Source organism: Falco rusticolus, chromosome 2 (genome assembly GCF_015220075.1).
Source record: "Falco rusticolus isolate bFalRus1 chromosome 2, bFalRus1.pri, whole genome shotgun sequence".
Classification (NCBI taxonomy): Eukaryota; Metazoa; Chordata; class Aves; order Falconiformes; family Falconidae; genus Falco; species Falco rusticolus.
In genome coordinates, this window is record NC_051188.1 from 78,331,747 (window position 1) to 78,352,202 (window position 20,456).

A 20,456-nucleotide genomic window follows, 5' to 3' on the forward strand; every position below is an offset into this window, starting at 1 on the left:
TAAATATGGAACTGAAATGTTAGAAAGTGCAAGAAAATTTTGGAAACAGCAGAGGCAGCTCCCTGCCTTCCCACTTGATAGAAAATCTCGTAAACCAATTTCCAGGAATTATGCCTGGAAGACAGCCTGCTGCCTGAACTTCCAGGTAGCTCATGCAGTCAAGGAGTCTGTTGCTTGGAGCCACCACAGTACACCACCTGCTTGCTCCTTTGCAGCAACTCACAGAGAGTCCATCAGCCTCTTGGGGCTCATGATCAGGGAAGCAGCATGTTGTGTCACAGGAAGGTCAGGAGACCACCTTCTGCACCGCCAGGAGTTCTGCTGCCTCCTTTGGTAGCACCAAGAAAACAACAGGTTTATTCAGAGCATTTCAGTCAACTCACAATTTGTATGACACCATCTAGTCCCAAGTGCTCTGTCCCCTATATGACACAGAAGGGAATGGGAGGAATTCAAACCTGCTGAAATCCACTCCAACCAACAGCAAGGACCTACTGTTAGACTATATTGATATACCTGTATGTGAGACTAGGTAGTGAGACAAGACCAGAGTTTCATGAAAAAATCAATATCAAATTTGTTTTAGTGGAGCTTTGCAAGGAGACCTTTTAAAATCATCTAAAACAGCACATCATCAGAATTTATTTATATTCTGCCACATCTCTCCTGAGATGCACTTTATGACAAAAATAAGATCAGCAAAAAATGTAAAATTGACAAAGCAATTAAAAGAATGAATGTACTATGTTTGGGAGCTAGTACCAAAGCTGTGAAATAACTATGAAAAAGCTGTAAACAGTACATGTGGTATATTAAAAAAAGACATATTTTAAATACCATTCAAAATAATTTCTAAAAAAACCCCAAATTATACACGAGTTCTATGCTATATAAAGAACAGGAATTAATAAACATAAATAAGAACAGGAATTAATAAACATAAATATCTTCATGTTGTAAAAAGTACTGTATAGACACAGTGATAAATACTGCTTGTAGTACACAAATCAGTGAATGCATCTTTTAAACTCAACCTTACAGATTCTAAATGAGCTTCTGTTCAACAGTAACTTTGTCAGCCAGATTCTGCCAGCTACATCTCCCCTCTGTTAAAGAGACTTTCAGCCTCTACAGTGTTCAACAACAAATCACTTCTGGATTATAATTGCTTTAGTTCTGTTTTCCATGCCTTTTATTCAAGGCATGCAAGGAACTGAGGGCCAGGAAGTATGATGCAAAGCTGCCTCACATTGAGTTAGGATTTGGACAGATCCTATACACAATCAGCACAAGATTTGTGTCTGTCTGAAAGAATTGTGTGGAAGATACCTGGGTGCTGGGAATTTATATAAACGAATTCTGGTTCTTTAAAGGTATAGTTTAAGAAAATTGTATATACTTTCATATCATGTAGTTTAAGATGCACATCATCTGGTTTAAGATAACCATGTGTACTTTCTCTAGAGTAAATAAAGAGAAGGGAAGCTTTTGGAAGAAGATTCATTCAGCTTCTCCCAGACATCTAGCTTCTTTTCTTTAATGAAAGTCTTGATGACCCCAGAATCAGCATAGATATCTCTCGTCAACGTGTCTGAAGTCAGGTGAACTGAACCCCACCCCGAGCCTACAAATTACAGAGACAGAGCATAAGTAACTCACTGAGCAACCCCCAGAGTCTCCTGTGTATGCTTTTGATAGGATATCAGTAATACATTGCAAAGAATATTCTCCAGCTGTTTTCTGGAAGATTCTGCATGTGTTTGTGTTGGGGAATATATCTCAAACATATAGGACTTCCTAAGAAACCAAGATATTTGGCGTATTTTCCATTAGAAACTTTTAAAAACTATGTGACCAGAGTTGGGAGGCTGCAATCTATGCATTTGTGGAAGAGGAAGAAAACCTGGAGAAAGAATCTGATTCATGCTGCTTTTTCTACTGAACAGAAAAAACCCCACTGTAATACACCATAACTCGGAAATCTGACTACAGTTTTTCCTTCTGCTCTACAGATTGACAGAAAAAGGTGCATAGAGATGTGACAAACAGATAATAGTCTAGTCACTACTGCTGCTACTGCTGCTGGTGGTGGTGGTTATCCTATCACAGGACTGAGCAGACAGAATGTACGTGGAAACGGTGTCTTGCACAGACATCATATGCCTGTAGTTTAATTTGACAGCAGGTTAAAGCATGTAAATTTTTTCTTTCCTTTTAGTGGGTTTAAACCAAATGCAAATAAATGAAACAAATACAGAAGTCTAACAGGCTTAAAAGTATGTTTCTTACAGGAAAACAAGTATACTGAAAAGATCAGTAACCTTCTGCCCCAAACAGTCCCAGATGTTGGTCAGTTTCCAATATCAATTACATTTTCAAGTCAATTGTCTTGGGTTTTGGCCAAATATAAGATCGTTTCCTTCTCCATCATTGCTTCACATCTGTTTATCTCTCCAGTCTTCCAAGCCCAACTGTTTCACAGAAATATTTTCAGGCCAGGATGATTCTTTGCTAGGCTTTCAGCTTTTGTGTCTTTTTAAATCCTTTGGAGAAGTCCAGTATTGTAGATTACAGTTTTCAAAGATTCTTTCAGACATAGGTCACTGCCAGGTACCAGGGGCTGACTGTAGGGTTTGCACTAGAGAGAACCCCTATTTCAGCATTGGGGTCTGCTGTGTGTTCTCTTAGCCTGACAGCATCACCCGGGATCTTTGTAGGAACAATCTCACTCCATTCATCTGGTTCAACAGCATCTTGCTCTGCAATTTCTTGTCCTTCCAGTCCTCAGGCTTCTGGTCATTTGGGGACCTCAGTCAAGGTGGGTTTAAGGCAGAAATCATACCTCTTAGCAGAATCCTGCAACTAGCAACAGTTTGATCAAATAGCATTTCAAAACTATTGCCAGGATTCAAGCCAGAGAATAACCCGGTTCTTCTTTTCAGAAAAGTAGGTTTTAAAATTTGTACCTGGATGCTTTGCAAGCTTCTTGTCATATTTGACAGTCTTTGGATACTTGTCCTAGAAAGTGAAACGCAATCTGAAGTCTTCCTCAAATAGAGTTTTGGAGTTGATCACAGTTTGATTCAGGTGCTTTGGGGAGCAGCTTCACAGAGGTACCACTGCTTCATGGAAATTCATGTCATACTGTCCAGTAAGAGATTTGGTGTCAAACAGTAAGAGCTTTAAAAGTCTGGTAGAGATATGATTACCGAGCACTCAGAAAACTAAGATGGATATGAAGCATTTAATCAAAGGCAAGGGAATTCACATTTAAGAATCACAATCCCTCCTGTGATGTGCTGAACAGTTATTGGTTTGGTATTAACAACATGTTTATCGAACATCATGCCCAAGAGAATCCAGTAATAACTTTGTGCACCACAGACAGCTTTTCAGAAGAAAGCAGTAATGATTAAAGTTTGGGTAATGCAGCTTTTCTGATGGAAAAGCCATACACTGCACACATACATAGAGCTAAACAGATATACACACCTTTGCAAAATGTAGAACACTGTCAGCTGTGGAGAAGCCAGTTCACTCGGCTTAGACAGGAACACACTGCATCAGTGAAAGTGTCCCCCAGGGCAGTGGATGCCTGTGTCACCCTTCCCTTTGCTGTGGGGGTGGTGTGGAGGATGTAGCAACAACAGGGCTCACAAGCTAACTGATGAGTGCTTGGATGGGGAAAGCTTCAGTGGTCTCATAGTTTTGCAAGAAGGGACCCATTCAGGGGAAGGCAGAGCGCCGCTGACTGGTTGCCACACCAGTCATCACAGCAGCTATGCAGGGGGCCCCAGCAACTCTACTCAAAACTGCATGTGGTGATGAGAACCCAAATCACACAACTCAAAAGAAGGAAGGACAGCAGGAGAACATGTCCAGGCAGGTAAGGGAAGGTGACAGTCAGGATATTAGAAGGTTGGAAGTTTGATTTCTGACTACAGGAAAGACTCCTGCTCCACTTGCAGACCTGCAAATTCAGAATATGTATAAAGCCCTGGGGACTGGTGAGGATGAACAAGATCTATGAGAGGATTCATCAGAGCCATCTGAGCCTTAACCTTGCGTCTGCACAAAAGGAAAAACTCATGTGATAGTTATTGGAGACTTCATCCTGCAGGGAATGGAGGCACTGATCTGCCAACCTGACCTAGTATCATGGGAACTTTTTGCTTGGCAGGCTTCAAGATTAGAGATGTGTGGAGATACTGCCAAGGCTCATCCAGCCCTTCGACTCTTTTCCTTTGCTGCTTTTCCATGTGGGCACCAACACTGGCAGGGGCAATGTGAACCATGTCAAGAGTCACAACAGATATTGGAAGATGAAAGTGAAGAGCAGGGGTGCCCAGGTGGTGTCTCCTCAAACCTTCTGATGAGGGAGAAGGCTCGAGCAGGAGTTGATTGATGTTGCAGGGTTGGTCTAGCAGTCAGGCTTTATCTTCTATGACTGCAGGACCTTAAGGAATGAAAGCTACAGAGCAGGGATGGGGTATATCTGGCAAAGTGCAGCATGAACATCTTTGCAAAGAAGCTTGCTAAGCTAGTGGTGAGGGCTTTAAACTAGGTGTGGTTGAGGAGAGCTACCATAATAGAGAAGCAAGGGCACAAAGGGGCAAAACAGATGGGTCTAGGAGGCAACATTACAGAAGAGGATCTCACTTTTCCCTTGTAACAGCAGCACAGTTTAGGATCCATCTCAAATGCCTACACACCAATACACCAATTACAGAACAGTAATTGGAAGTCTGTGTGTAGCTGCAGAGCTACAGCCTCATTGGGATTATGGTAACATGATAGGATAGCACTCAGGAGTGGTGTTCTGCATGGAGGGATGCAGCCTCTTCAAGAAAGATATGTAGGAAGGTATGAAAGTGTGCTTTCATTTTGTGTAGAGTTTCTTGAATGCATGAAGTGCTGCCTTGGGGCAGGTGACAAACCAGGAGAAAGTCTGCGCATAAGGACCGGAGGACTGACCAGTAATCATAGTGTTGTAGTAGTTGTCTGGTACATGTCTGATCTTCTGATCAAAAGGAGGAGCCAGATGAATCTGGTATTAAGCAGCTGAAGAAAGTCTCACAGGTGTACATCGTAGCACTCATGGGTGACTTTTACCACACTGACAACTGCTAGAAGGGCAATAAGACTGGAAGCAAGCAATCTAGGAGATTTCTGGAAGTACTGACGACCATTTCTTGATGACGGTGATCAATAGACTGACTAGTGGAAATGATCTATCGAACCTGTTGCTCACAAACAAGGAAAAACTGGTTGAAGATGTGAAGGTCTGTGATGACTTTGGCTGTTGTGACTGTGACAATAAGACTAGACTTCAAGATCCTGAGAGAAGCGATACCATGGGAAACTGTTCTGAAGGGCAAAAGAACTCAGAACAGCTGGCTAATCTTCAAGGACAACCTCCTCAGAGCACAAGAATGGTCTTTTGCAATGTACGGAATGTTGAGCAAGCATGACAGAAGGCCACCATGAATGAACATATAGATCCTGACTGAACTAAACCACAAATTTTTATGGTGTAGGACAAAAGCAAGAAGGGTTTCTTTAAGTACACAAGCTACAAAAGGAAGGCTAAAGAGAGTCTGGGCACATTGCTCAGTGATGCAGAGTACTTAGTGAAATGGAATTTGGAAAGAGCTAAGGTACTCGATGCTTTTTTTGCCCCACTTTTCACTGGTAAGCTTTGCTGTCAGGTCTCCAGGTCTCTGAAGCTTCTTGAAGAGTATTTTGGAGTGAAGCTGTATTCACAGTAGATGGAGATTGAATTAGAGGGCACTTAAGAATCAATTAGTCATACAGAAACCCATGGTACCAAAAGGTAAATAATGCTTGACCAACCTGATCGGTTTCTATGACAAGGTGACTGGCACTGTGGACAAGGGGAGGGGAGGGCAGTGGATGTTGCTCACCTTAGCTTTAGCAAAGCCTTTGACCCACTCTTCCACAGTCTTGTTATCACCAGATTTGTGAAATACTGGCTAAATAAGTGAACAATAAAATGGATGGAAAAAAAGCCTGCACTGCTGCGCCCAAACTTGTGATCAGCAGTGCAAGATTCAGTGGCAAGCCAATAATTAGTGGTATCCCTCAGGGATCATCTTGTGGGACCAATACTGTTTAATGTCTTCATTAATGGTCTGAGAGACAGAACAAGAGTGCAATGTCAGCAGGTTTGTGAATAGCCTGAAACTGAGGTAACAGTTTGTATGCTGGAGAGCAGGGTTGTTGTTCAGGGGGACCTCAACATGGTTGTTGAAGAAATGGGGTGAACAGAATGTCACGAAGTCCAAAAAGAAAAAACAAAAACATGAAGTCCTGCATCTGGGATAGAGTAACTCCATGCACTAGTACAGCCGGAGGGCCAACTGCCCAAGGGGCAGCTCTGCAGCAAGGCAGGTCTGGTATTATCAACTCTGGATTTGTAACAGCGTAGCCAGGAGGTCCGGGGCGGGGGGAAGGAGGGAGGCGATCCTTCCCCTCTGCTCTACATTTGTGAGGTTGCATCTACGTACTCTGCCCAGTCTCGGACTCTTCAGTACAAAACACCCATGGACATACCGGAGCAGGTACAGGACATCTTAATAGGAGCAGAACAAAGAAAAGAACCAACTGACAATGTCCTGAAAAGAAAAATCACCAAAAAGGAAAGCAAGGTCCATTTATTATCTTTTTATAGTGCAGTTGTACTTACATTACTCCTTTCCATTAATCTCCAGGTATCCTATGGAGAAAGCATGAGACTGATGCACAATTTAATAACCTGCTTTGCTGGAAACAGCAGGATAAGCCTGTTTAATACGTTTGCTCCTGTTGGTGAATGGCTGACCAACAGATCACTCCCAACAAAACCCCAACTGCAACAACAACAGTAATGACTGCATTTTCTAATCAACAAAGCAAAATAAGATTTTAATGTGTATTTCTGATTGAGTGATGTCATACTGTTCGTTGACACCCAAATGATATAGTTGGTCTTCATTTCCTCAGCTCAACCTCTCTCTGCTTTCCCTGTCAGTTCTAACACTTTCTCAGCCCTTGCCATATGAGAAAATCCTGCTTCTTAACATTCCTGCTCTTGCTTTCAGCACACACCATGCTTCTGTGTTGCTTTTTACCTGTTCTGAGATTACAGTTTCTGAGGTTAGCTAGCCACTGCATGCTTTATGTTTACAATGACATTTTCAGGACACTTTCTGCCACCTAAATTTTATTTAATCTACACCCATTGACTCCTCCTTATGTAGTGTACTGACCTGAATGCAATAGGAGGTTGTTGTTGGTTTGTTTTCGTTTTTTTGGTGGGTTTTTTTTTTCCAGAAATCACTTAAATCTCATTTTCTGTTGCCCTTTTAAAAGCCCAGGCAATACACATCTATAAAGCAAGGCACCAGGTGCTGGAGTAGCCACCAGAGGCAGCTGCCCCGCAGGGCCAGGTAGGAGCTGAACCACCCTAGCTTCTTTGCTAGGATTCAAACCATGTGCAATGTCTATGGCACCACTAGGAATACCTGCACTGACAGGGTGGGATGGCAGCCTGCGCTGCAGATGAAGCCCTGCTTGTTGCTTCCCTGAGGCCTGGAAAGAATGAGTGTCATGAGTGTCCTGCCAGTACACCAGGGATAAACACATCTAGAAGGAAGATGGCCAACATGGGACCATTATAGGTGGTCTTGAGAAGCCAGCTCGTACAAGGAGTTGGACATGGATGTGGAGTCAAGAACTGTAGGAGTGTGATATGAGTTATCATAGAGGATGATTATTTTAACTTAAATTCTGGCATGTTCTGTTTCTTATATTTGAAGAATGAAGGACCCAGTAAGTCACATTTCTGTATTTTTCCCTATATTTGCAGAATAAAAAAAGAGAAAGTTCTGCCTAATAATGCCTATCCAGTAATATGGGCACAACAATTAAAAATCGTGACGTTGGATCCTTGCTTGACCTTTTTCTTGGCTAGAGAACAGACTGCAATGGAGAATCATTTTTATCTTTCACACATGAATCGTATTTGTGGTTTGAAACATCCCAGGCAAATACTGTCCTTAGGACCCAAAATATTTAAAAAGGAAATGTTTGCATCCTTCTGCACAGGGCAGCCGAAGTTTTACCAGCTTCTGCCCTTGCAAAGCAAACTGAACTGTGCAAGAGGTAGCAAATCTTCATCTTATGATATGTTAGGGTCATATGAGGGTTATGTTTTGTAATAAAAATGTGCACAATATGACTGAGCTCATTAGCTCTTCTGTTGGTAACTTAAACACCAAAGCAGTGTAGTTGTGTAAAGGACTGTCTTGTCAGCCTAAGTGTCTGTATTGACTTGTTCTCAGCAAACACATACTGCTTGTAAAATACAATCTGCAAAGAATATATAGCCTTCCCATAAGTTTACCACTGTACTTTTTCTTCTCACCGATGCTCAAAAACTTAGTTTGCCTTTCTGCTTAAATAGCAGAATTTTAGCAAAGTTATTTTGCAGCCAGGGCTTTGACTGAAGGAAGAAGTCTGTTCAGGAAGTTTTTATGGCTCTATACCTCCAGTTACAGCACTGGCTACTTACGATGGCAGCAGAAATTATAAAGACACAGGTCTTCTACTTATTCCCTTCCTCATCCTAATTGAAGACCTCTTCCTCTGACAACTACTTGTCCTTGCCAACAGTGAATCATACAAAAACTCCTTTGGGATATAAAGACCATATCTGCATGGGAGTGTTAGCATTCAAGCACCTCTGCAGCAGGCTTGTTTCACTGCAAAGCTAGCTCTGAATAAAACAACTTTTATTTCAGAATCCCTTTAAGAATAACAGTTAAAAAAAAAGTTAGAAATAAGGCTGGGGAAGCGTGTTCTATATTAAATGCATCCTGAGGTCTTGCACTTATGTGAAAATATCCAGAAACTGACCAGTGAGTGTGATTGCTGCCTCACCACACAGGACTGATACAGAAGACCTGCTGTGTAAGACACTACTCATGCTAATCTGCAAAACGCTAGTGAGAAGTGGCACAGGGACTTGCCTCACACATACATATTGTACATATATATGCATATGTGTATGTACATATATATTTTTATATGTACATACACCCCCCACCTCCCACCCTTCATGCACTCAGGTAACAGGATAAATATACACGTACACGTTAACAATTTACAGAAAACACAAACATCTTCAAGTGCCTCTACCCTGAAGTACGGTGTACAGTGACACCCCCACATCATGCCATAATGAACACCACAAAATATACCAGTAAAATTCAGTATAGGCCAAGACCAGCAAAAAGAGTAACTATTCTTGTCATTGTACATCACTGAGGTACGCCAAAAGGTAACCACACAATAAAAAAATATTTTTCTGTATGACAGAACTGCATGTTAGAGAAAAAACATTTAGCTGAAGATGTTTATTTTCCTGGTGATGTAAACATACAAAAAATTGGCTGGCAAAGCCTCAGGAAGGAACACTGCAGCTTTGTGCATGGTAAGTAACTAGCAAGAGCCAGCAGCACCACCTGCTGTTGTCTGCAACCCCCAGAGAAGTGCAGGGGCTCTGCTCAGACCACAGCCCCAGCAGCAAGGTTCAGTTCTGTCAACTCCGACCTCTTTAAACCACCGTGTGCCATCGAAATATGAACCACGACAAAAAACCTCTCTTGCTAGTTTACATTTCAACAGTATGCTCATGATTTGCATGGCTACAATTATTTAATTAATGGGGTTAGGAGTCAGTAGTTCCAAAACATAAATGAAGCAAACTTCTCCAACCCTTAGATTTGGATATGACTAATAAATCCTGCTTATAGTAGGATGTATCTGTTTAAGCATAGCCATCAACGGACATGTATGTTTTGCCCCTTCTCCCCTTGAATACCTGCAGAAGTAGTTCACTTGCTGGAAGAGTGGGTTGCATGAGGCTGTGTCTGCCTGCAGGGTCCCATTCAGACATACCCTTGGGCCTTCCTCTCTCTCAGCCAGCTTTGAAAATAAGCCTGAAGCACTTTTGGAAATCTCCCTGTCAAACTCCTCCTACTTCTGCAACAATATTTTCCTTTTCTGATAAACTAAGATTGCATTTTTCGTCTTGCAATGCTAACTTTGATGGGAAGTCCTGCTTACATACTAAATCAAAACCTTGAATAAAAACTAAATAAGTAGCTTTTTCAATGTACAATAAAATAAATATGCATGGGTATTTATAACAAGCAATTGGCCTTTGTGTTTAAAGATAGGTGGGTTCCTTTGTGACTCAGAGATATTCAACTCAATTTTTCTCTTGTCACTTTCTCAGTAAGTAATAGCATGTAGACCGAGTGGGCAAATACTCCAGGCATACATAAGCTTATTCACATGCAAATATGTCCGTTCATAAGTCATTATGTTCCTTCACACATGAACACTCAAGCCAAAAAGGCAGGAACTTAAATGAAAACACATCTAAGTATGGGTGTATAAATACATGCCTCCAGCTACAACAGTGCTCTTGCAGCTGGTCCTGTAAAAGGTAACTGAACACATTCTAAAAAAAACCCAGAAAACAAGCACCTTAAAAGATACTCAACTTCAATTGTGAGTTTTGAAATTATTTGTAAATCAGCGCTCTGCAATGAGTTTTAAACAGTGCAGAAGTCTGATAGGTGAGAAAAATTAAAACCAACTCTCAGTCACCCCTGCAGCCACAGGATCGCCCTTCACCCTCGCTTAGGGTGAACAAACGGCAAGGATGTGGCAAGGCGAACACCAAGCACTGAGTATGTGCAAACACACTGTTTCAGCCCCATGAATCAGTGCTGCCCATCTGCAGTCGCTCTGTGGGACTTACGGTGGGGTAGGGGTGTGAGCAGAAGACAGTGTATTTCCGAATGATGCCGTTCAGCTTCAGGGGAGGGAGCCAGGAGACGAAGACAGTAGAGGCTGAAGCTGCAGCTGCTTTAACACCAGCTGGAGGACCTGGAACTGGAAAATCAAGATGTGTTATAGTGGCCCATGGCAGGTACTTGGTCACCCTAGTGTAACAGAGGAGTAAAAACGAAAAGAGGAGTGTGCTGGTTTGGTAACCATGCGCCTGTGGACCGAGATGGACACTGTGTGATAGGAAGCAGCCTCCACACTGCCCGCTCCAGGGTAGAGGGTTTGGAGGGCTGTGTCACCATCCATAAGAGGTGAGAGGCTCCCTCAGAGGCCCCCAAAGCAGAAGTTGCCACTGATGGATAAACTTCTGTGAAGTACCACCCCAAGCCTGCATGCATGAAAATATGTTGGCTGTGGCCACTAACATTGCCAAACAACCTATTATAAACTGTTTATTATGAACAGTTTAATGGATATACACCATAGACCTGTGAATTTATTGAAGTGGAGAGTAGATGAGCTGTAATCCCATGCAGTCAGCACTGCCTGACGTGACCCTGGTCTAGCTAGTGGCATGGTATGTGAGCAGACATGTGGCCACACAGTATCCTCATCCTCAGCCTTGCCCTCAACAGCTCAAACCTCTACCTGGCACTGCAGCATGTCAACACCTATCTATTTCTCTAATTACAGCAGCTATCCATATGAGCCATCAAAATCTGTTGCAGAGAAAGAGAAAAAAAACACCTCCTCTCTAAAACCACATGGAAAAAACTTCAGCCAGAAAACACTAAAATCTTGGTACATAATCTTAACTATATCTCTTCTCATGCTTGCCTTTTGAGAAAGGCTTTAATTTCATGAGCATTTGTTATTTTTCAAACACACGTTACACTGTACAATGTTCTCCAACTTTGGAAGCACTCTTATGCTAATGTGAAAAAATTCCTCATGCTAGAATATCACATTGCACACAAGCTTGTACTTAAAACAAAATAGCAAGGGCTACATTTAACATCAGAATGCATTACTTTAAAGTTTCCTGAAAAAAACCACCTTTTGTCAACAAGAAAATATTTAGAAATATTTTTAAAACAATCAAAATAAAGAATTTGAAACATTTTAATACTGTGTGTGGTGAATATTCATGCTAAACTACTGAAATAGACACACTGTGTTGGAAATTACTACATATGGTATTAAAGAAAAAATACTCTGATTGACTCTGTTCTCTACAGAACTTTTAGTTTATGAGGAATCTAATATTTTTGTCTAATTTCAAGCAAAACAACCAAATTGTTAGAATTTGCAGTAAAATTACCATTGCAGTGCTTGATCAGCTTTCTTTCCTTTCACAGGAAAGAATTATTGTTCAATACAGATAAAAACCCCCTTGTCCAGCAATCTGATCATTGTAGATGGATCCTTAATCTTTTTTCTACTTCATTTAAGGAAGTGGGTGTTATGGTGGTACAAAATTTTGCCTATTAAGAGAAGCCAGAGAACCTGGGGTCTAAATTTGCTTAGCTTTGTGGCTAGCTACTTCAGGTTGTAAAAAACATAGGAGGTTCAATATTATATCTGCACAGGTACTACTGGCAAATGTGAGAGAATTGGTAGATAGGCACCACTCAGCGCAACATTTCTGAATTTGCATTTTCCATTTATAGTGTGTTGAGAAAGCTAATAAAACATCAACTGAGAATGTCATGATCATAACTGCATGCAAACCCAGCCCCTCGCTGCAAAGGGGCTAATTCAGTTAGCAGTTCTATCCAACACAGAGTAAATATTGATGCTTGAGAGCATTCAACTTGTTATTTATGCCCAGTTCATTAGAAGTGCCATTTGCTCCCACTGCTGAGGAGTGAAAGCTAGCTCTCCAGGGTAATTACTTAACCCACAGGAGGATTCCTTTACGGTTAGTTATGCTTTCTGGAAATCACTGCAGATAGATGTATGAGGTTAAAGTAATTTATTGTTAAATTAGGGTGTGATCTATAGGGACAGGTTCTGACGGTAATTGGTCATGGCTGTCAACTGTTGAGAGACTAACTTGGAATTCATCTAGCATTTTCCTATCAAAGGACATACGTGGAAAACACTACTTGTCATTGCACTGCTGTATTACTGTCTGGTATACAGAGCAGCAGAAAGAGGGGCTGGAGAGTCGGGAAGCCATATAGTCAAATTGCTAATCCAAGGATCCCTCCACCTTGTTGCAGAGAGGCTGGAATCAGGCAACAAGTTTTGCAGTGGTGCCAAAATTATTCTGAATGTTCATTTGTTACGCCTCTTTTTGCTACCTTGTTTGCTGGGTTGTGCATGCGGACAGGACTGTGTGTGGGGAAGTGTTTACATTTGGTTAGCAAGAACTCTGCAGACTGTCATCTGATGCCTCACAGACCACCTCTGTCCTGTGCCCAGAGGGTAAAGTCCTCGTTCAAACTCATTCCCTGGGAACCAGCTCAGCCTTAACTGAAACACTTGTTACTAAACATGGGTTGCTTGAGCATCTGAAGGAAGTTATCTTGGAAAGACCCCAGCCTTGCTATGCTAACTTCAGATATTTCCTCCCACTGCCATTGCACCCTGTAGCCTTACTAGCTTCACTCATTATGGGACAGCAGTATCAGGAGGCCTGGGTTCTCTTACTGAGCTTTCCATGGATCTTTATTTAGCACACTGATTCCCACAGATCCCAGCAAAGCTAAGCTAAACTTGCACAACACCATTGGTTTTTTTTGCCATGGTCACCAGGGGTAAAATAACAGTTAAGAAGCTGGAGGACAACCAGGGCTGAGCACAGAGAAGCCAAGGACTGCTTCTAGCCAACATCGCAACCTTCCGGGGAGCAGATTTGGCAAATTTAAGATCAAAGATGGCCTCATTCTCCAGCTAGCAAGGCTTTGAAAGACACGGAAATAGCATGCTGCTTTCATGTGGAGGAGAACACTTTGTATTCTTGACAGTGCAAGTGAAATGCTAACACAGAGAAGGCAATTATACCGATACGACTAGCCCGGGAAACAGCATTAGATGTGCCAGATAATGGGGAGGAGCTCCAGGAACTTTCTCATTCCCTTTTTCATAAGCAGGGAGATTATCACCATTTTTCTTCACAGTACTGAACAGCAGGGAGGCAAATGCACAGAGCACAGTGCATTTAAGAGCCATGTCACCAATTTATCGGAAAACTGAACCCTGCTTTGTAACAGGTTTTTAATCCTACACTACAGAGGACTATCCTATTGACAGTTACATTCATGAGAAACAAACCAAAATAAACTCCTGACTGCTGCCAGTTGTGCCTTTATCCATGTAGATATCCCACTTACAGTTTAGACCTATGCTAGCCAAATGCATTCACATGTGCTGTGCACCCCTCGTTCACTCTGAACTGGCCTTGTTAATTACACCATTTCTATCAAGTCCTGCCAATTTCACATTTATTATTCTGAACCTTTTTTGTTAGTCAATTTATTATTCTGTACCTTTTTTGTTAGTCAGAAAGGCAAAATTGGAGATCTCTGACAATAGGAAAAAAAATGCATTAAGGGATCATTAAGGGCAATTTTCCATCACAACACCCAGGTGATGAACTGCACAGCCATCCTCATCAGCTGAACGAGCCCAAGCAGAGCTCTGAAAAGTACTGAACATGAACTTGATTGGATTGATGCTTATTAATTTTAGAGTAAGTATAAAGCTGCATCAGATGGTATCTTGGTATCTGATGAATATTCAGCTTGAAGAAGAGAAGACTCCAGGGAGACCTTACAGCAGCCTTTCAGTACTGCAGTGGAGGTTATAGGAAAGATGGGGGCAGACTTTTTAGCAGGGCCTGTAGCTAAATGCAATAATGGTTTTAAAATGAAAAAGGGCAGATTTAGATTAGTTATTAGGAATAAACTCTTTACTATGAGGGTGGTGAGACACTGGAACAGGTTGGCCAGGGCAGCTGTGGGTGCCCCATCCCTGGCAGTGTTCAAGGCCAGGCTGGATGGGGCTTGGAGCAACTTGGTGTAGTGGGAGGTGTCCTGCCCATGGCAGGGGAGGTGGAACTAGGTGATCTTTAAGGTCCCTTCCAACCCAAACCATTCTGTGGTTCTATGATCTGTACCTCCATCTCTCTCATGTCAGTTGCCAGGAAGATTAGTGTCCAGAAAGAGAAATCTCTCTGGATTCAGGCAAAGTCTTACAACGAGGCTGGCAAAGGGGTTTAATGTTACTCCTCCTTCCTTCCTGCAGCTGGTCCCTGTCGCTTCTTTGCTGCAGATTTCCCCTTGCTCTGAACACTGACCTCTCTGGCAGAGGAGAGCTGGATGGACAGCACTGCTACACCAAGCAGCGTCTTCTATGAGATACAAACAGCTTTGTGTGCATTAGAATGCATTTTCTCCAAAGAAACTGATACAAGAGAGAAACAAAGATCCTCCTGCATCACAGAAACCCCAGAAGCAACCTCTGCCAGACACTCAGTAAAAAGCAGCCACACTAGGCCCAACTGTCAACTGCAGAAAGCTTTAGGGACGTGGTTTAGTGGTGGATTTGGCAGCACTAGGTTGATGGCTGGACTCGATCTCAAAGGTCTTTTCCAACCTACACGATGCTATAAGCCTATGATCCCCCAGGAGGGGCCCTGCGGGCTGCATCCCTGCTGGCTGCATCCCTGCTGGCCAGTTCTGCCCAAGGTCAGAGGCGCTGCCGCTGCCAAGATGTTGCATAATATGTCGGGCTTGTATGGGGGGCAAATTCATTGCCTCAGCTGTAGCTTTCTCATACCACATTAGCAGTGCAGAAACAGAGAGGGAATCTGTCACCCTCTCCATTGCTAAAACATGGGTTAGCTTTTGAAAGTGTACTTTGAATACAGGGGGGAAGATAATTTGAAGAACTATTTTAAATCTTCATGATTTACTAAAGTCCTCTGGTGAAGAGGAGAAGCAGCTCATTAGAAACTGTAAAGTGGAAAGGGTAGGGGATGAAACCACAACGAATTCTTAAAAATTGAACTTTTGTACTTGGCTTATTTTTCTGACAAGAGGAACTTGTAGAAAAGCACCTTCTTTTTCTGAAGGATAACAAGGGCGAAAAAGCTAGACAAACACCATAAATATGATCACACTGAAAGGAAAGTTTATTTTCTGTTAGAACTGTTCCCACTTACTAAGTTGATCAGCAGCACTGTCTGACCTCTGGTGTCTAAAATCAGTATCAAACATTACAAGAAACCAAAGTGTCAACTCATTTCATCCAGGCTGACTGCTTCACTCCCTAGGTTACTCTTATTTTGCCACATTGGAGATTTCAAACCTGCTAAAGATATTTTGGCCTGATGTTTCTAGTTGAACACCAACGAAGAAGTCACTGGAGGCCACAAGCTGCCTTTCCACAACAACAGTGAAAGATGCTGCACCACTGGTCTTTACAAAGAAAAGTTTCCCCTCATGTAAAAGAAATGAAAAAAGAAAAAGGTGTTAATGGTGTGATACAGCCTCATAGTAATCACAATGTGGAGGGCTTGGCAGCCACTTAAAAATATCTCAGATTTGCAGATTTTATTGGAGGAGGGTGGAATATCTGATATCATAATTTTAGCCAGACAAGGTCTCGGATCAGAGATCTAAGGTTTCCAGATCTAAGCTCTCTTAAGGTTGCAATTATTTTCATTTCACATGCCGAGAGAGAGTGTTTAACTTTAGGGCAGGATCTTTTAGGTGCACTGAGATTGTTCTACTGAATAATTCTCTACAGAAAACTTTTCCTTAGAAAATTATAGAAGAAATGTCTGTTCTTCTGAGGAAGAGGCACCTGTTTAATGCTTATAGTTTGGCAATGTGAATTCTCTTTTCCCATTTAATTTCCACAGCCTTAGGGATGTTTAGACCCAGGACTTTGGTTTTGGCTTACATTTAACTGCAAGCCTTTATATATGCCACTCCAAACCTTTTACTGCCCTTAATAAAAAGTTGTGTAGCTGAAGCAAAACATGAAATCATTGTATCTTCTGGAACACCTCTCAGTTTACTTTTCTGGAGAAAAGATTTAATGAGTGGAACCACTGCAAAGCATCAGAAAAACATCTGAAAAGATTAGTCATGCTGCCTTGGGGTGAATTATTGCTGAGTTGCCAGGAGGATTAAAGATCAGAGATGTGCCTTTGCACAGCAGCCAAACAAGGTCTGTGTGCTACCCCCATTTTGGGGCCTGTCTGATCTCAGAAAGGGAGAGCAAAAAAACCACCAAGAATTAGGGAAGAGCAAACTAGGAAGAGGTGGGTTAAGGAAAAAAAATAATATTGGGGGCTTCCAATGTTTCAGAACAGCTGCAAGCTGCAGGCAGGTCACAGGCCATGCACAGATGTGTGTGTCAGGGGAGGGAGCAACAGGCACAGTAACCCTTCAGATAGGAAATACTGTTATAAAGCAGCAAGTTCTCCATCAGTCTCCCTGGCCAGCAGGATGGAGGGAAGTACTCAGCCTACTCTGCAGCAAAAGAAATTGCATTATGGTGGATCCTTAACTGGTACAGAACACTTATGGAAGCTATGAAGTCCTCATCACTTCAAATTTTGGAGAAAAGGTTAGTAAACATCAGCAATGGCTGAGGTGCATCCAATCCTCTTTAAAGATGGAGAACAGTCTTGGCGAGGTGTCAGAAAAATTTCAGGAGCAGTACACTATGTTTTTATTGTCCCCAATGAGAGACAGTGGTACTGCTGGAAGCACTGCTGCCATCTGATCAAATCCAAAAGCTGAAGGAACCTCACACAGACAAGATATTCTCTGCACCCAGGGAAGTTTTGGTAGCTTGGAGCTTTTAACTCAACAGAAACCAGTGTGTGGCATTCCCAATCAGCTGTCACGACTTCTCCAGCCTATGCGCCACAAAGTGCAGACCCAGGAGCCAGGGGCTGTCTACAGGCTGGCTTTTCAGGGATTTCTGGAAGAATGCTTCTTATTGTCCCCCACAACTGGACTGGCTGTCCAATTTGACACAAGGCAGCAGGCTTGACAAAAAGTAACTTCAAAATGCAGCAGGTGGTCTTAGAGTTCTCTTATTTTTCAGACTTATCTTTGAAATAAAACCACCTACCTCCAAGCACTGGATGTCTCAAAAGCATCTGACTTGGGACTTAGGTGTTCCACAGCAGTTGTTAAAGGACTTTAGGGTGGGATCAGAACAACCTAACATTCAGTGTTTAAGACACACAAGTCTATAGCTGAGAAAATTGTCCTTGACAATTTCAGAGTAGGTGTGGTACCTTGAGACAGTTTTAAACAGAGCCTCTGCTGCAAGCTAATGCAGGATCTCAGTGATAACTACAAACAAGACCACGAAGTAGACCTACATAAACCAACATTGTTATATGCCTGAATTTCCTCATATTTTTCAGCTGTAAGACAGTACTTGTTTTGCTATTATTTCAACTTTGATCAAAGTAATGAAAAGTATTAAGCACATGAAAATAGAACAAGGAACAAATAACTTGTTTGATAATGTAAAAAAAATGTTAAAAGTCCAATTTTAATTTATACTGCATCCCCTGGATACAGCTACAGTTGGGGCCAGGTGACCTTGCATTGTATGTAAATTTTAGAAAGAGTCTCTCACTATTTTATTGGAAAAAAATAATAAAATTTATCAAGTAATATTTTATTGGCAAAAAAATGCCAAACGTTCATCAAGCCAGTTAATTTACTGAACCTACTCTCTTGGCACTTTTGTAAATCTCATTACAAATAAAAAAATTGACAAATACATTCATATATGCATGAATGACCAGTGAACTGGATAAGTAATAACGAAAAAATCCATTGACTAATTTCCTTGAAAACACATTGCATAACTCAGGAGAATTCACCAATCAAACATTATTCAGGTAACTTCATTGCTAAGCTTCTGTGCATTTCTATTTCTGCCAAAAAATAGATTTTCAAAAGTATTTAGGGGTCTAGAGACATATTTGTGCATCTCATGGGGTTTTCAAGGCATTAAAAAGGTTAGGGAAAAAACTATCCCTGAATTTGAAATTCTAGACCTTGAGAAATAGATCAGTATGTGGCATCCTACTGATACCACCTGAAGTGATTTCCATAAAGTTACAAGAAAGTGATTATGAAATCTCATGTGTGCATGTGTGTGTGTCTGTGTGTGATTAAAAGTTTCTTAAACTTTCATCATTAAGACTTAAATTTTCCATGCTGTGGTCTACGAACAAAGGCAAGACATTTTTGTTCTTCATTTTGCTTTGAAGGAAGAGGTGCTTGGAGGAATTTTTTTATATATATACTGAAAAAAAACCTTCTTAGAAGCATCTAAGTTATATAAGATTGTCGCAGAATAGTCTCTCATCCTTTCCCCATTTTCAATCACTTTGACAGAATTAACTCAAACCTTCTCAAAATTTTCAAATAAGATCCTGAAGTATTTCAGAGAAAAAAATATAAAAAATAATTAAAAAAAAAGAAGACAAACTTGCTCAGATCATTAATGTTGCCTACAAACTTCTGGCTCACCTGAACTATAGTCTTGCAGTGAGATGTTTTTCAAAGCTGTGTGCATATATTCCTCTCCTTGTGCTCCTAACTCAAGAACACCAGATAGAAATCTCACTCTGCATGTTTGTGTGCAATATTTACACTATTTTGAATGTCTGAGACATACCAACATTTTGTGGAAGTGGGAATGGAAAATGTTTTACTGCTTACCATCTTCTTTAGTGCGGGTGAAAATTTGTTCACTTCTCACTCCATCTCCAGCTCGTGTAAAAGCCAACACCTGAATGCTGTAGTTGGTGTATTTTTCCAGGCCATCAAGCTCCAGTGATGGCTGTGTAGTAGTGACATTCTTTATCTCTCCCAGCTCTACAGAATAAAAAGGAAATTGAGTTATTGCCAAGTTCAGTCTTCTCCCAGCTACTGATACTGTGGAAATCCTGAGGATTAAAGAGTGTACCAGAAAAGTATTGCTTCATTATTATAAAACAGCAATGAATTGTAATAAATTAAAATAAATTCATTTGTGTCCTGAATTCCTACTATTCAAAGCAGACCTAGTTTTCATTTTCAAACTATTTTTTGCATTTTTTTAAATACAGGGAAGAAAACTGAAGATATCTACAAGTAGTAAGATTTTTCATAAAGAATAGATAACAAGAAGAGATTATTGCAAAACATTCCCTAAAGCAAAAATGAAAAAGTCAATTATCTTCATAAAGATTTACTGGCTTTGAGAAAGACCATTTCCCATAAGGAAAACCAAAAAAAAGTCCCCTTTTTCTTAAAATATGTAGCAAGTACTGCTGCAAAGCACTTGATGGCAGTAATACTAGCTAACAATAGATTTAAATACAGTAAAATCAGATTTATTTGCTGAAAGATGACGCACTTCATATGAATCTTGTTTGCAGCAAGCTAAGAAGTACAACCCATATGGCAAAAAAGCTTTAAACATATTTAGGGCAGAAAATAAAGCTGAATAAATGAAGAAAATCCAGTTTTAAGCACTGCATGAACATCATCTTTTTTCATCATCTTTCAGGACATCACATAGAAGCTTAGACGTGCACTGGTAATATTCACATAGGATCT

General features: G+C 41.2%; 1 protein-coding gene across 2 annotated transcripts in view; it reads right to left on the minus strand.

The window, feature by feature from the left end:
• The window catches only part of DSCAM (DS cell adhesion molecule), a 439,842-nt gene that overhangs the window by 37,793 nt on the left and 381,593 nt on the right, over window positions 1-20,456 (minus strand). For both annotated transcript variants that reach the window (XM_037377793.1, XM_037377794.1), the window contains exons 19-20: window positions 19,575-19,730; window positions 10,832-10,965 (exon numbers count right to left, since the gene is read on the minus strand). In XM_037377793.1, coding sequence (XP_037233690.1) covers window positions 10,832-10,965; window positions 19,575-19,730 — 290 coding nt within the window. The remainder of the gene's footprint in view (window positions 1-10,831; window positions 10,966-19,574; window positions 19,731-20,456) is intronic.